Raw genomic sequence first — 14,257 nt, forward strand, 5'->3', positions numbered from 1 at the left:
CTAGTAGTTTCAGGGAGGAGAAAACCCATCTTCCCATTAATGCTTAATTTTTATATTTTTAAATACAAAGAAAAGTAATAAAGGTCAATCTAGAGAACACATTCAGGGACAAATTATGCTGCTAGTGTTTCAGTCAAGAAGCAATAGCGAAATTCAGTGAAATAACAGAGATACAGTCAAAGGTAAATTTGACCTTGCAAATATAAAAAGAAAATAGAGCCATTTGCAAAGATATTTTGAAGCAATTTATTCCGGTGAAGCTCAATAAAATAAAAGCTACCATATTATTCAATACAGAACACTTATTGTAGCAATTGTAAGCAAAAAAAAAGTACTTTTTATGTACATTTTTAGGTTGCTTTTAACAGGGTTTTTTATTATTTTGGTCACTGCTCTAATGTGACTCTGATCAGACATCTCTCACACTGAAAAATGAAGTAAGTTATTTTGATTTTGCTTTTAATATCTATAAGAGGATCTCATGTTTGCCCAGTGCTCTATGATTTAACGTAACCTGACACTTTTTACAGGACTGCATGCTCTGTATCACTTCATAATCTATTACCTGTATAAACACTCAAAATACAGCAAAAGAAAACAAAATAAAGGACATGTGAAAAAACAGCCAACAGTTTGCTACCACCTAATTGCTCTGAAATATATAGAAATTCAATCTGAAATGTGTTTTTCATTATTTGAACAAATTGTAGTTCACTTGCATAAAATATCTTGAAATAAAAAAAAATAAAGATTAGTGTAAGTCTTTAGCTTAGTAAGCGTATTCAGTAAGTAGAATAAGGAATGAAAGTCAGGTTTCAGAGATCTGTTCTATATTACAAATTACTATTACAAATGAGCTGTATGAGAAACTGTAAAAACAGTACAATAGCAACAGTGAGGGTTAAGTCAAGTTCATGAAGAACTTTGCAATCTAAGTATAGCTTAGGTTAGTAAAGGAAAAACAAATCTCTAAAACCCAAAATATTCTTATGGTTACAATCAGAATTGCAACAATGGTAGCTGATGCTATGTTAGGCCATAAGCACATACACACACAACTCCATACATAAAAAATCCACCTTAATTATTGGTTTATGAACAGCAAAATTCAGATTAAATTTGTTTATAATATTGAGGTAATATTTCTAATACCTACTACAGAAACAGCACACAGAGACACAGGAACCATCATTTTATTAGTATATTTTTCCAAAAAAATTTTACTTTCACAATGACTAATCAAGATGAAATCAAAAAACAGCTAAAATTATCTCCTAGACCTAAAGAGTTTATGAAAACCTTAAGAGTTCTATGAAAACAGAAACAAAGGCTACTCAATGTATGGTTTTCATTTTGACTGTGGAAAAACAAAGGCCAAAAGGACATAAAAGAACACAAATTTCAGTTACTCAGCCAAATGCCACATGATGAAGATAAAATGTTTTGTTTAGTCAGGTTTTTGGATTTGCTTATACAAACTTCAGATACTTCAGATCTGTTTTATACTTTCAACATACTAAAGCTCAAAAGACTTCCTCCAAAAGGTCACATCATAGAAACACAGCAGAGTGTAAATACTTGGTTACACGGGGTCATAAGAGCTGGTTCTAGAAAACACACCCATACTGCTACACCAGTAGCACTGAAGACAAGAATACTTCAGGATTAAACTAGTTCTTGCAGAAAGAGCCACAACACCTCCCCATTGGTCTGAACAATTTGCCATTTGTTGTAGCCAATTCATAACAAGACAGTTGATTGTGCAGTAGTGCAAGTATTGGAAAAGGTCTCCTAGGTGAAGTAGACTTAGTCCTTACAAAACCAGCTCATTTTGGTTTTAGACCTGAGGAGGTCTGGCTGTTACTAGCTAGAGAAAGAATTCTGCATAATAGTGGAAAATTTTTGCTTCAGATTTTATGGTCACAAGCAGCAAATCTTTCAATTATTATCACCATGATCTTCACCACTGGGAAGACTATACACTAAATTTCCCTCAATTTCTCCAAAAAGAAAGAAGAGGGCAAAGATACTCAGCAGTGTTTAGGTGCAGCTCTCCCAAACAAATGCTGGAAACTGCCCCTCTCAAGACTTAAAGGACCCTGCACATAAATTAAGAAATACATGCTCTGCCTAGCTAGATGCAAACATGACTATTTGATAAGAAATGCCAAAAAATATGAAACAAATAATAGATTTTTTTTTCATTAAATATATGCTCAAGTTTCCATAAGACATAACCTCCATATAAGAACACAAAATGAACAGCTAGAAAAGAAAAAAAAATTTTTGTTTACTAGAAGAGTTTACTATACTGGTCAAAAGTAAGATAAAACTTGGAGTGAGATTTTTTTTTCCCTGTGTTTGTTTATATGATGAAGGTCATGTTATTTTAAGGAATGTCAACCCTTCATTAGATGCAGCAGAGTATGAATTCTGCTGAGGAAATCTGAGTTCTGTTTAATTCCTTTTATCAACCTGTTGTCTCACTGAGGAGGTGATTTTTAGCAAAATCAATAGAAAATTACAAATATGTAGCACTGACAGATTATCTTGGTCAGTTAAACTCACAAGATAAAACCACCAACATTCAGAGGAAAAAAAACTGAAAGATATCCGTTTATAACTGGTATGGAATGGAAGTCAGGTAACCCTTTAAAAAAAGGTTTCTCTGTTAGGTAAAAACCCATCACGTCATCACGCTAGCTTTAAAGTAATCCAGTTTCAGCAAACATCTTTGATCTATTTCAGTGTTCTGTTACTAATCTACTGCTGATGAAGAAATATGCAAAATACAGAAATGACAATAAACAACAGAACCTTGTCATACCTCTACACAGACACATTACAGGGTCTCAGGTCATGGGAAAAGTCGATTCCCAATCTCATAATACACAAAATAATGAATTCCAAGGGAAAAAACCCTAATGCTTTCTGCTTACCTCATATGGAACAATAATTCCATGAGCAGTACCCCAGCATTTTGCTTCAATTTTGCAATTAAGGCAATTAGCTGCTACATGAGTGAGACATGCAACCTGAAAATGCAAAAAAAGTATATTACTCAGGAAAGCTGAAACTTTGTTGACAATTTCTCTGAGATTTTTCTTCTACGTGCTTTAGATACATAAGTTAACATATTTATGTTATAAAAGTATCCTTTAGACATTATATATTTTGTATTCTTTTTTACTATGAGAAAAACTCAGGCTACAGCTACATCACAGAAGTGCTTGTTTAAGAACTCCATAAACTCAAAAATTAATATGTTCCCTATAACCAGTAATGCTGGGCATATGTAGCATTAAACTACCCTGAGAGATAAGAGAGTGTTACCCTAAATATTTTGCAGAATAGTCAGCTGCAGCAGTGTCTTGTCTGAAGTCTAGTGGGAAGCATGATGGATTTGTGGGATAAAACTCTCCATTTCCTGAACCTCAATCCCATGCTTAAATCACAAAGACTTTTTCCTCAATTACAAGATTATCTTTTTGTTTTCTCCTATGCTTCTCATTTTACATGTCCAAGCTATGGAAAATATTTCTGAATTCTTCAGCTCCCCACATGTTCTGTAAGATTAATTAAGTCATGGGCCTTGATAAATCACCTGTCATTAGAAGATAAGGAAAGATTTAGCAAGTTATTAGTCAGACATAGCTGGAAAAATATTAACTTTGAAGAAAATACAGCATACTAAAGTAGGAATCAGAATGTGAGTGTATAAATAAATAAATAAATAAATAAATATAAAGTATGATTAAATCTTAGGGAAAATAAATGAAAATTTGTGATGCAGTAAGGCATGAAAATCAGTGGTTCTGTTGTAATCCATGGCAGATTTCTTATTCTTTATTCTTGGAGGGAATACAGCGTGTGATGATATCTGAAGCCAAGTAACACAATAAAGCATTACAGTTACCATGGAAGGTTATCACTCATTCATCAGACATAATGCATTTTTTTTATTCTGTTAACTAGCTGCACGAATAAGTGCAAGTGCTTGCCTCAACAGTAGACCATGTGAACAATTTTTTTCCAAAAATATTATTTTCTCCATATTTCTCCCATTAGATGAAAGAAATTTGCTTTGATGATCAAACTGTTTACACCTGCTAATCAGTCTAGTCTACAACAAAACACGCAATTAATTCAGAGTCTACCATTCATGAACAGAATTCTTCACAAAAATACTTTTATCCCTAAAAACATACCTTCTTAACACAGTGTTGCAAATTGCTTCAGCTTCCTTGATGAGATGAATGTAATATTTTCAGTAATGGAAAAAACCACACATCTGGATTTCTCCAAAGCATTTGTTCAGAGTACACTAAGAAGAAAGGGATTAAAACATAATGCTCACTAGATATTGACATTTGACCTCTAAAGCATCTGCTTCACACTTGTTTCAGTAGCAAGAGACCGAAAATGCCAGGGAATTCAGAGCTTAGTAAAGATGGCGATGTTGGAACTAACAGTTGCTCGGACTATATCCAGGTCTCAGTTCAAATTGGTACTTAATATGAAGAATAATTCCATTTCAGTCAATGTACTGACCACTTGCTTGAATTTATATGCCTATGTAGCCTATAAAACTGGTTTGCTTATTCCTGTTTTTTCAATAAATCATGAAGGAAAAAAGCTTTTGGCTTCCTCTGACTTCCTTCTCTGATTTGAGTACCTTATTCACAGTCAAATTAGCCAGACAAAATTAATTATTAGCAGTAGCTGTAGTATCATCACCAAACAAATAAGCTTATATAGAACAAAATAAAGTAAATATATCAGGTTTTGTGTTTTATGTGAAAATACACCACTGAGTGAACTCTGTGGCCTTTCGCCACGTTCATAATAACTTTCTGACAAGTTCAGCAAACTTAAAGACGATTCTATTTATACTATCCCATGAAACTTTCCCCTCCCATGCCTTTCCCTTTACTCTCTTACTGGCTCAGTTCATTATCTTTGGTCTTTCCAAAGATTTAGTCCCACTAAAAAGGCACTGTCCAAAAAGACCTTTCAGCATATACAATTTATGTAATTAATAAAGAACATGAAGAATTGATCTACCTATATCTTACAGCTGTTAAGCAAACTGCTGAACTACAAGCATAAAAAAGATATCCGAAATGAACATTTTTATAGACATTATATCCTTTAGAAAAAAATGTTTGTAACAATGTAAGCCTATTTCTCCAAACTCCCCTGCAATTCAAGACTCAGGACCTTAGTCATAGAGACACTTCTTGCAGTAGAAACATCTATAATACTCTCTCAATAAAAAAGCTCTCTAACTGGAGTTCGGGTACATCTGTATGACATATTCAGCTAAATATTTTTAAAATCTATACTTAAAACTCCTTTCCTGAAACATAATAGACCCATTTCTTTTCTCCTTTAATTAAGAAATAATCTTCAAAAGTAACCTTTGAACTTACAACATTAAAGGAGATGTAATGCAATGATACAGACATCTCTGTATTCATTTGCTTGTAGAGACAGATCTATGCACTGTAAATATGCATTATCAAATATCTACAGATAAGCGTTTCTTTATTTCTCATCAGTAAAGGGAACACATATTTCAACATTCCTTTCTAATGTTACTGTTAATGGCCAAATCCCATATTTGTGTAACAGACTTACTTAAGTCAGAACAAAAAGAGAGCTGCATTAAGGTCTGAAAAGTTATGCTCAGATTATGATGAAATCAGACAGATGGGAAACAAGATATTAAAAGCCACAAGGTCAGCAGACAAAGAAAAGAGACAGAATTTCAAAAGATTTTTTTTCAAGATAGCACATCAAACATAATTTATTACAATGAGTTCGCTGAGTCAATCAATCATTTACATGCAATTTCAACAAGTGTATATAAATAACAAAAGAAGACAGGTAACTGGAAAGAGAAAATAGCATTTTAATTATATTCTTTACTTTCTTCTCCCTCCAATTTTGTGTATGCTGTCCTGCTACATATGTTAACAATGCTTTGACTTGAAGCCAAGTTAATTTATTTCTGTCTCATTCTTTGTTTGCTTTTTCTTAAAGCAAGCATGTGGACTTATTAACTTATTAAATGCCAGACATTTTACACTGGCATAGGTAACTTATTTTATGCTATGCTACAGAAGTAGTAACACAATTATTAATTTACAGTTTTGTAGGAAAAAAAATCATTCTAGACAATTCCACGGCCTTCTGTTGCACAGAGGCCAATAGTCTTCCATTTACACCTTTTCCATACTTCTGGTGACATATTAAAAAAATCTTTACGCAAGAAAAATGTGAACATAAGACCACAATCCATGTTTGGTGCACACTATAAAAAGTCTCTTAAAATCACTGGTCCTATGCTAGTATTTACCTAATGATTGATTTTACTCGTTTATGTTTTCCCTAATAAGGATTTTGACACTGGTGATATTTAAGTTTGACTAATTTTGCTTTTGCAGTTATTCCCTATTGCCCTTATAGAAGCTGTTTCCATGTACATGCGCATCAAGTGACTCTCAGCTCTTGCTCCTTGAGTCATTTTTGCATTATCCAAAAAACCCAAAAACCCCACATCAAAACCCAAAACCTCTATCTCTACCAGGCAACCCCCACTCTTCCAGCTAATTATGCAATTCCTAAGCATCGACCCAACTGTTTCAGGATGTGGCACTATACCACAATGAAGGGTGGTGTTCTATCAATTTTTACACAGGGAATTGTGTTTCAAAGTCCTGCAAGAATTAACTGGGCAGCAGAAACCACAGCCTTGTGCAGAGGCAAGAGAGCTGCCACAGTTCAAGGCAGCCCATCATGCAGGGGTCCACCAGGAAACCACAGCATTCCCAGGTGCTATCAACAAACATCACCTTACATTCAGGCTTGTAAGGGTTGCCCATCTAGCCTGAAGTTGAGAGATCTGCAGAATACACCTTCAGGCAGGGCAGATATTCCCACCTGCAAGTACACAGCAAGCCACTGCCCACAAAGAAGCAAGATTCTACTGCTTATCTGTGGTGTCCCTGCATCAAAACAGCAGGTCTGGCCTGCAAAAGTTAACTAAAAAAAGTAAAACTACTATCCTGTACGCCAAGGCTTAATACTATTAAAGAGAATTTTTTTAAAATGTCTGCAGTCATGTTATGAACACTGTACTCCAGTAAGAAGTGTTTTCTACTCAGTGACACTGATTTCTCTTAATGAAAAACTCCAAGAAATTGTCATTAATTCACCCTTCACAAAAGAAAACTCCTGGCACTGAAGTATCCATAAATGGCATCATCCTGGCCACAACTATAATCTTCTTAAGATAAAATCAGATCTTTACTGACAAATAACTAGAATTTTAAAATAGGTCTTCTATAAAGTCCTGTTCTTGTACCTTCCAACCAGACACTTAGGCAGGTATAGAAATCCGTGCCAGCAACATGGGGGATTTGCTGATTCAAGTTAGCCACCTGACCAATAGCACACAGCAAATCACAGTCACACAAAAGATGTGCTAGAAGGTGTTAATTGAACCAGAAACAATAAAAACCCCCAAACCACGCAATAAGAAAATAAGAGATAATGTATTTGAATAACTTATCCAGAATATGAATTCTCAGAGGTTATGGTAGATTAAAAGACCAAACAGACTTTAAGGTACAAGTTGAATAAATACTTTTTCTGCCTGAAAATGATGTCTGATAACATCTTTTACTTTATCAAAAAAAAAATTTTAGACTACACAGAGAAGCTGAGACATCTTCAAAAACACAATGCATTTGTATCACAGAGAACTACTCCGTTCAGTGAAATGAAACAACAAAAAAAGAACTAATCTACAAATTATTTTTAATGAGCTATTTAGTGCTTATAAAAGACCAGAATGGATGCTTCCCATAGCATAGAGATCAGCTCCTGATTAAGATTCAATTAGCATTAACAATAGCAAAGATTGATGCAACTAACAGATGTAGGACTTGTAATTTCAAATTTATGTTTCAAGAGTAAGTACATGTTAAATGGACTGCTATCTCTCCTCAGTCTCCGATTAAACAGGCAATCAAACAAACAAATAAAAAAAAATAAACTTGTATACACTCATATGAATTTTAGGTGGAGGACCAAAAATAAAAATCCTGACCATAGAAGCTATTAGACAGCACTGGCATTAAAGAGAAAAAGGAAACAAAAAAAATATTTCTTCTAAATGAGCTCCAGTTGAAGAAAGATACATTCTAAAATGAAGAATAAATTTCATTTTCTTGATTATGATAAAATACTAGTCTTTTTTTTTTCTGAAAGCGTAAAGAAAGATAGTACTTCAGCTTCATAATTACAAAGGAATGTCACTAAGGACCCTGTTACTTAAAAAACAAAAAAATTAAGGAGAGTATTAAGGCTTAAAATACTAAAAATACCAAGAACTACAAAGTTAGGTGCAAAATCCAAAACCTGAAGGCACTGAGTTTCTCATGAAGAAAAAAAAAAAAGGAAAAAAACAAAAAGCCTATCAGTGGATTTTTCCATAACATGATCCTGGAAACAGATGAATCATTTTTAAAGTAACTTTGAAAACAAATCCCTTTTCTTTTCCATGACATGGAAAAATCAGCCAAAACGGTTAAAACTTTGGCAGTGCTCTAACAAAGGAAATCAGATGTTGATAAAAGACATATCAGACAACTTTAGCCATAAATTTCTACAATTATTTTCTTAAGACTTTATTCTCTCTAAAGAAAGATTATATATGCATTGAAATATTAAATGCATTGTGTTCTGTACTTCAGACAGCTTTACCCAGTCCAGGCAAAATTAAACTGACAAGAAGTTTATTCTGCTACCTTTGTATACAGGTTTCTCTAACACTGTAACACATTTTGTGTCTTGTTTTTCTAGAGCTAAATGACGGTGAGAATAGGGTTGAGTATTCATGGATAAGAATCGAAAAGGCTAATAGGGCAGATATCCTGGTGGCATTCTTAGAGACTGCCCAATCAGGATAAAGGGGAGACAGATACTCTATGAGCAGCTGGCAGAAGTCTCACAATTGCTATCCCTTGTTCTCATGAGGGACTTCAACATACTAGATGTCTTGAAAATACAACACAACAAAGAGGCAATAGTCTAGGAGTCTGGAGTGTGTGGAAGATGACTTCCTGATGCACTTGGTGAGAGCCAGCTAAGGAAAGAGCCCTCTGGATCTGTTGTTTGTGAACAGCGAGGAAATTCTGGGTGGGGGTGGAAGGCTGTCTTGAGCATAGCAACCATGAAATGATAGAATTTTTAATTCTTGCAGAAGGAAGGAGAAGACAGTTACCTTGGAACTCCAGAGGGAACACTTTGGCATGTTTAAGAGATAGGTTGAGAGAGTCCCTTGGGAAGAAGTCCTGTAGGACAAAGGAATCTAGGAAGGCTGCATATTCTATACCTAAAAGTTCAGGCATAGGATCGTCATGCTGCACATGCCCAACGACAAGGGGATCAGGCCCAGTCAGAATAGGTTTATGAATGGCAGGTCCTACTTGACTAACCTGATCTTCTATGGCAAGGTAACTCACTAAGCAGATGAGGGAAAAGCTGTGGCTGTTGTCTATCTGGACTTCAGTAAAGCCTTTGACATTTTCTCACAGTCTCCTTCTGCTCATGGCTTGGATGGGTGCACTCTTCGCTGGATAAAAACACTTGGTGGATGGCTGGGCCTAGAGAGTGGTGGTGAATGGTGCTGCATCCAGCTGGTCATTAGCTCCACAGGGCTCAGTATTTGGTCCAGTTCTGTCTAACATCTTTAACAATACACTGGAAAAGGGAACCAAATGCACCCTCAGTCAGGTTGCAGACAACACTAAGCTAGGCGGCAGTGTTGATCTGCTGGAGTGTAGGAAGGCTCTGCAGAGGGACCTGGACAGGTTGAATTAATGGGCCAAAGTCACTGGTATGAGGTTCAACAAGAAGTGCTGGATCCTGCACAACAGGATCACAACGACCCCGGGCAGTGCTACAGGCTGTGGGCAGACTGGCTGGAAAGCTGGCCAGCAGAAAAGGACCTGGGGATGCTGGTTGACAGCAGCTGAACATAAGCCAGTGTGTGCCCAGGTGGCCAAGGACAATGGCATCCTGGCCTGTATCAGGAACAGTGTGGCCAACAGGACCAGGACAGTGCTCTATAATTAGAACTGGTGCAGCCTCAAATCCTGTGTTCAGTTTTGAGCCCCTCACTACCAGAAAGATATTGAGGTGCTGAAGCATGTCCAGAGAAGGGCAGTGAAGCTGGCGAAGGATCTGGAGCACAAGTCTTATAAGAAGCAGATGTGGGAGCTTGAATTGCTCAGACTGGAGAAAAGGAGGCTCAGAGATGACCCTTATTGATCTCCACAACTTCTTGAAAGGAGTCTGTAGTGAGGTGGGGGAGCCAGTTTTTTTTCCCTGGCAACAAGTGATAGGACAAGTGGAAAAGGCCTCTAAAGCCAGGAGATTTAGGTTAGATAATAGGAAAAAAATTTCACAGAAAAGGTTGTCAGCCATTGGAACAAGCTGCCCAGGGAAGTGGTGGAGTTGCTCTGTCTGAGGGTATTTAACAGATGTGGCACTTAGGGACATGCTTTAGTGGTGGACTTGGCAGTGCTGAATTACTTGATGATCTTAAAGTTCTTTTCCAACTTAAATGATTCTTTTCTATTCTAAAAATAATAGCTATATTTAATGACTGAGAATGGAAACAAGAAAGCATAAAAATATGATAAAGATAAATAGATTTTGCTCATATAAAATTTAATTACCTGTGAAGACAGGCATCAGAATAACTATAGCAATTTTTATTCTTGTTTGCAATTGTGTAGTATCCAGAGGCTCCAAACTGGATTTTATATACCCTTTGTAAAGGATATTATTTTTTTATTTAATCAGTAATAAGGATGCTTATCCATGGAAAGCTGTCAACATCCAAAACATGCTGTATTAAGGCACTTTTCACTTTCGATCTTATGATAGGAACAGTGCCATTTACAATGAAAATATGCATACATCTAACCATTTACATCACTCATCTTTTTGCTCTCCACATTTACCAGCATTAATATTTGCATGGAAAAAAGAATCTTAGGTGTGTTTGTCTACTGACATTGTCATTTTCATCTTATATGTAGTGAACAAATACAAAAAAATATATAATAGTAATTTCAACAGCTTGTGCTGCAGCAGTGCAAACAGGTAGATTTTAGACTTTTCATTTGATACACAGGGAGGCATGTAAAGAAACAAGTCATGCCTATTTGGTTGTGAGAGAAATGTGCAAATGTTGTCTGCCAATTATCACAGCAAAATCTCCCGTTCATTACAGTATTACCTCGGCAGAACAATGGCTTTAGTTCTAACACTGAAAATATCCATTCACTGTCCATTAAGTACTTAATGGTGCTAATGGTGCTAATGCACTACAGGGATGTCACAAGAAACAAATCATGCAATTGAATTAAATGTTTGAAATAGGATGCATATAATTCCTATGCCTCTGCAGCATTAAGCAATGCCCATAACGCTCTTTTGAGTATTTTAATGCTGTTCACATTGCAGATGTAGTTTGTTTACTAAGCTGTTACACAGCATACAAGTCAGAGAAATGTGGTCCAATGTCCTATTTGACTTGAGTATTACCAGTGAGTCTGGAGTCAAAATATGGCACTTCTACATAATGCTTTTCAAGTAGTGGCAACATTGTAAATTATACTCTGAAGAAGGAATTTATTCTTTAATCAATCTACAAAAAATATCTAAGCAGTATCACAAAAAAACCCAAGATGTTTTATCACAGAGAAAACTAGAATAAAAATAACTTCAAATATATCTATTAGAGAACTCTAGTACTAGCAAATTCATTCAAAACAAGGCAAGGGATTTTTACAAATAACTGATCTCTGACAAGACACTCATATTGATGGTCACATTGATCCACCCCAGGGTAGTGAGGGAAGGAAAAGAACTTGTCAAACCACTCTCAATCCTGTACCACCAATCCTTGTTAACTGGAGAAGTTCCAGCTGACTGGAAATTGGCAAATGTAAAGGATGTAGCTGAAGGATGATTCAGGGAATAGCCCTGTCAGCCTGACCTCAGTTCCGACCAAGATTATGGAAGAGATCATCCTGAGTGCCATTATATAGCACATACAGGACAGTCAGGGGATCAAGCCCAGCCAGCATGCATTTATGAAAGGCAGATTCTGCTTGAATCCAATCTGATTCTATGACCAAGTGACTCACTGAGTAGATGAGGGAAAGGCTGTGGACGTATTCCATCTAGACTTCAGTAAAGCATTTGACAGAGTCTCCCACAGCATCCTCCTAGATAGGTGAACATCACAGTTAATAAAAACCTGGCTGGATGGCTAGGCTTGGAGTGTTATGGTGAATGGAACTAAATCCACCTGGTGATGGGTCACTATTGGTGTTTCCCAGGGCTCAGTTTTGGGGCTGGTCCCTGTTTAACATCTTTTTTGATGATCTGGACCTGGGGATTCAGGGCATCCTCAGTAAATTTGCAGAAAACACTAAGTTGGGTGGGAGTGTTGATCTGCTCAAGAGCAGGAAGGCTCTGCAGGGAAACCTGGACAGGCTCGATCAGTGGGCTGAGGACAACATGATGAGGACAAAAGGGAAGTACTGGGTCCTACACTCAGGTCCCAGCAAGACCATGCAGCCCTACATGCTTGGGGAGGAGTGGCTCAAGACCTGGTCAGCAGAAAGGGGCCTGGGGGTGCTCAGTATGAGCCAGCAGTGTGCCCAGGTGGCCAAGAAGATCAATGGCATCCTGGCCTGTATGAAGAACAGTGTGGCCAGCAGGACCAGGGCAGAGATCACCCTCTTGTACTCAGTACTGGTGAGGCCACACCTGGAGTATTGTGTTCAGTTCTGGGCCTCTCACTTTAAAAAGGACATTGAGGTACTGGAGCATGGCCTAAGAAGGGCAACAAGGCTTGTAAAAGGTCTGGGAAATGTGTCTTATGAGGAAAGGCTGAGGGAGCTGGGGTTGTTTATTCTCAAGAAGAAGGGGCTCAGGAGGGACCTCATTGCTCTCTCTTTCAACCTGAAAGGAGGTTGTAGTGAGGTGGGCACTGGTCTCTCCTCCTGTGCCTGCAGAGAGGGGACCAGATGAAATGGCCTTAAGCTGAGATAGGGGAGATTCAGATGCTAGGAAAAAAAATTTCAGCATTAGGGTGTTCAGGCATTGAAACAGGTTGCCCAGGGTGGAGTCACCATCCCTGGAGATGTCTAAGAGGTGGCTGGATATGGATGATGTGATTTAGTGATTTAAGGGTTATAATGGTAGTGCTGGGTTGACAACTGGACTTTAGGATCTTAAGGGTCTCTTTCAACCTTGATGATTCTATGAGTTTTATACAGTTTAATGGATACCTATTTTAGAAGTCCTAAACTAGAGTCTGAATACATTTTTTATAGCTTTTACTATAACATAGTAAGTAATAAGTTATGACTTTTGGCCTAATCATATGTCACTTTTTTAAAGAGTTTGCAATCTAACTGATTAGCCACAACCAATGCTGAATAGAGAAACAATACTGTGCTGAATATGAAGAGAAATTCTGGCAGCAGGACCTCATCAGACCAAAGGAAGTCATTATTTCAAATGTGTTTCAGCATCATCCTTTACCTTTTTTAAAAAAATAAATTATAATCTACAGAGAAATTTTAATGAGAGTTTCCTGAAGTAATCAAATTAAGTAGTGTCGAAACCTTAGCTAGAGTTCTATCACCATACCCAAAAATGTTAAGGTTTATCAGATTTCCATAGGTTCAGCAGCACACAAAAATCAGCTGTCTTGTTAACTTAAAATTTTCCATGACATAAAACTAAAACTTCTTCCATCAAGTTACAACCCCTTTACTTGTTATTTACATTAAAAAATGGAGCACAATGTGTTGAAAGGCTCTATCCTAGTTCGATGAACTTATAGAATGACTTCTGAAACTTCTATGATTTTAGATGGCCAGGTGAGATTTTGGGGCATGCTAAATGTGTTTATTCTGGTACTAGTTGCTTAAATCATTCCCCTTTCTTTTCATTTACCCAGGTTATCCTTCTCCTTATACTCAGCATGATTCTGAAATCTGATCTGCTGGTAATAAACATCTTGATTCCATTTCCAAGATTACACCCTTATTTAAAGGTCATCTAAATTAAAAACTCATTAAAAGAAATGTCTTCCTTTGTCTTCAAACTCTCTCCCCTACCCACTCCAGGCATCCTTTTTTTTTTTTTTTAAAGCATA

The 14,257-nt window shown here is 36.7% G+C and overlaps 1 protein-coding gene across 1 annotated transcript in view; it reads right to left on the reverse strand.

The window, feature by feature from the left end:
* The window catches only part of SUGCT (succinyl-CoA:glutarate-CoA transferase), a 323,796-nt gene that overhangs the window by 257,148 nt on the left and 52,391 nt on the right, over positions 1 to 14,257 (reverse strand). The window contains exon 9 of the mRNA XM_053997992.1: positions 2,940 to 3,035. Within this exon, the coding sequence (XP_053853967.1) occupies positions 2,940 to 3,035 (96 nt within the window). The remainder of the gene's footprint in view (positions 1 to 2,939; positions 3,036 to 14,257) is intronic.

This window comes from Vidua macroura, chromosome 1 (assembly GCF_024509145.1).
Source record: "Vidua macroura isolate BioBank_ID:100142 chromosome 1, ASM2450914v1, whole genome shotgun sequence".
Lineage (NCBI taxonomy): Eukaryota > Metazoa > Chordata > Aves > Passeriformes > Viduidae > Vidua > Vidua macroura.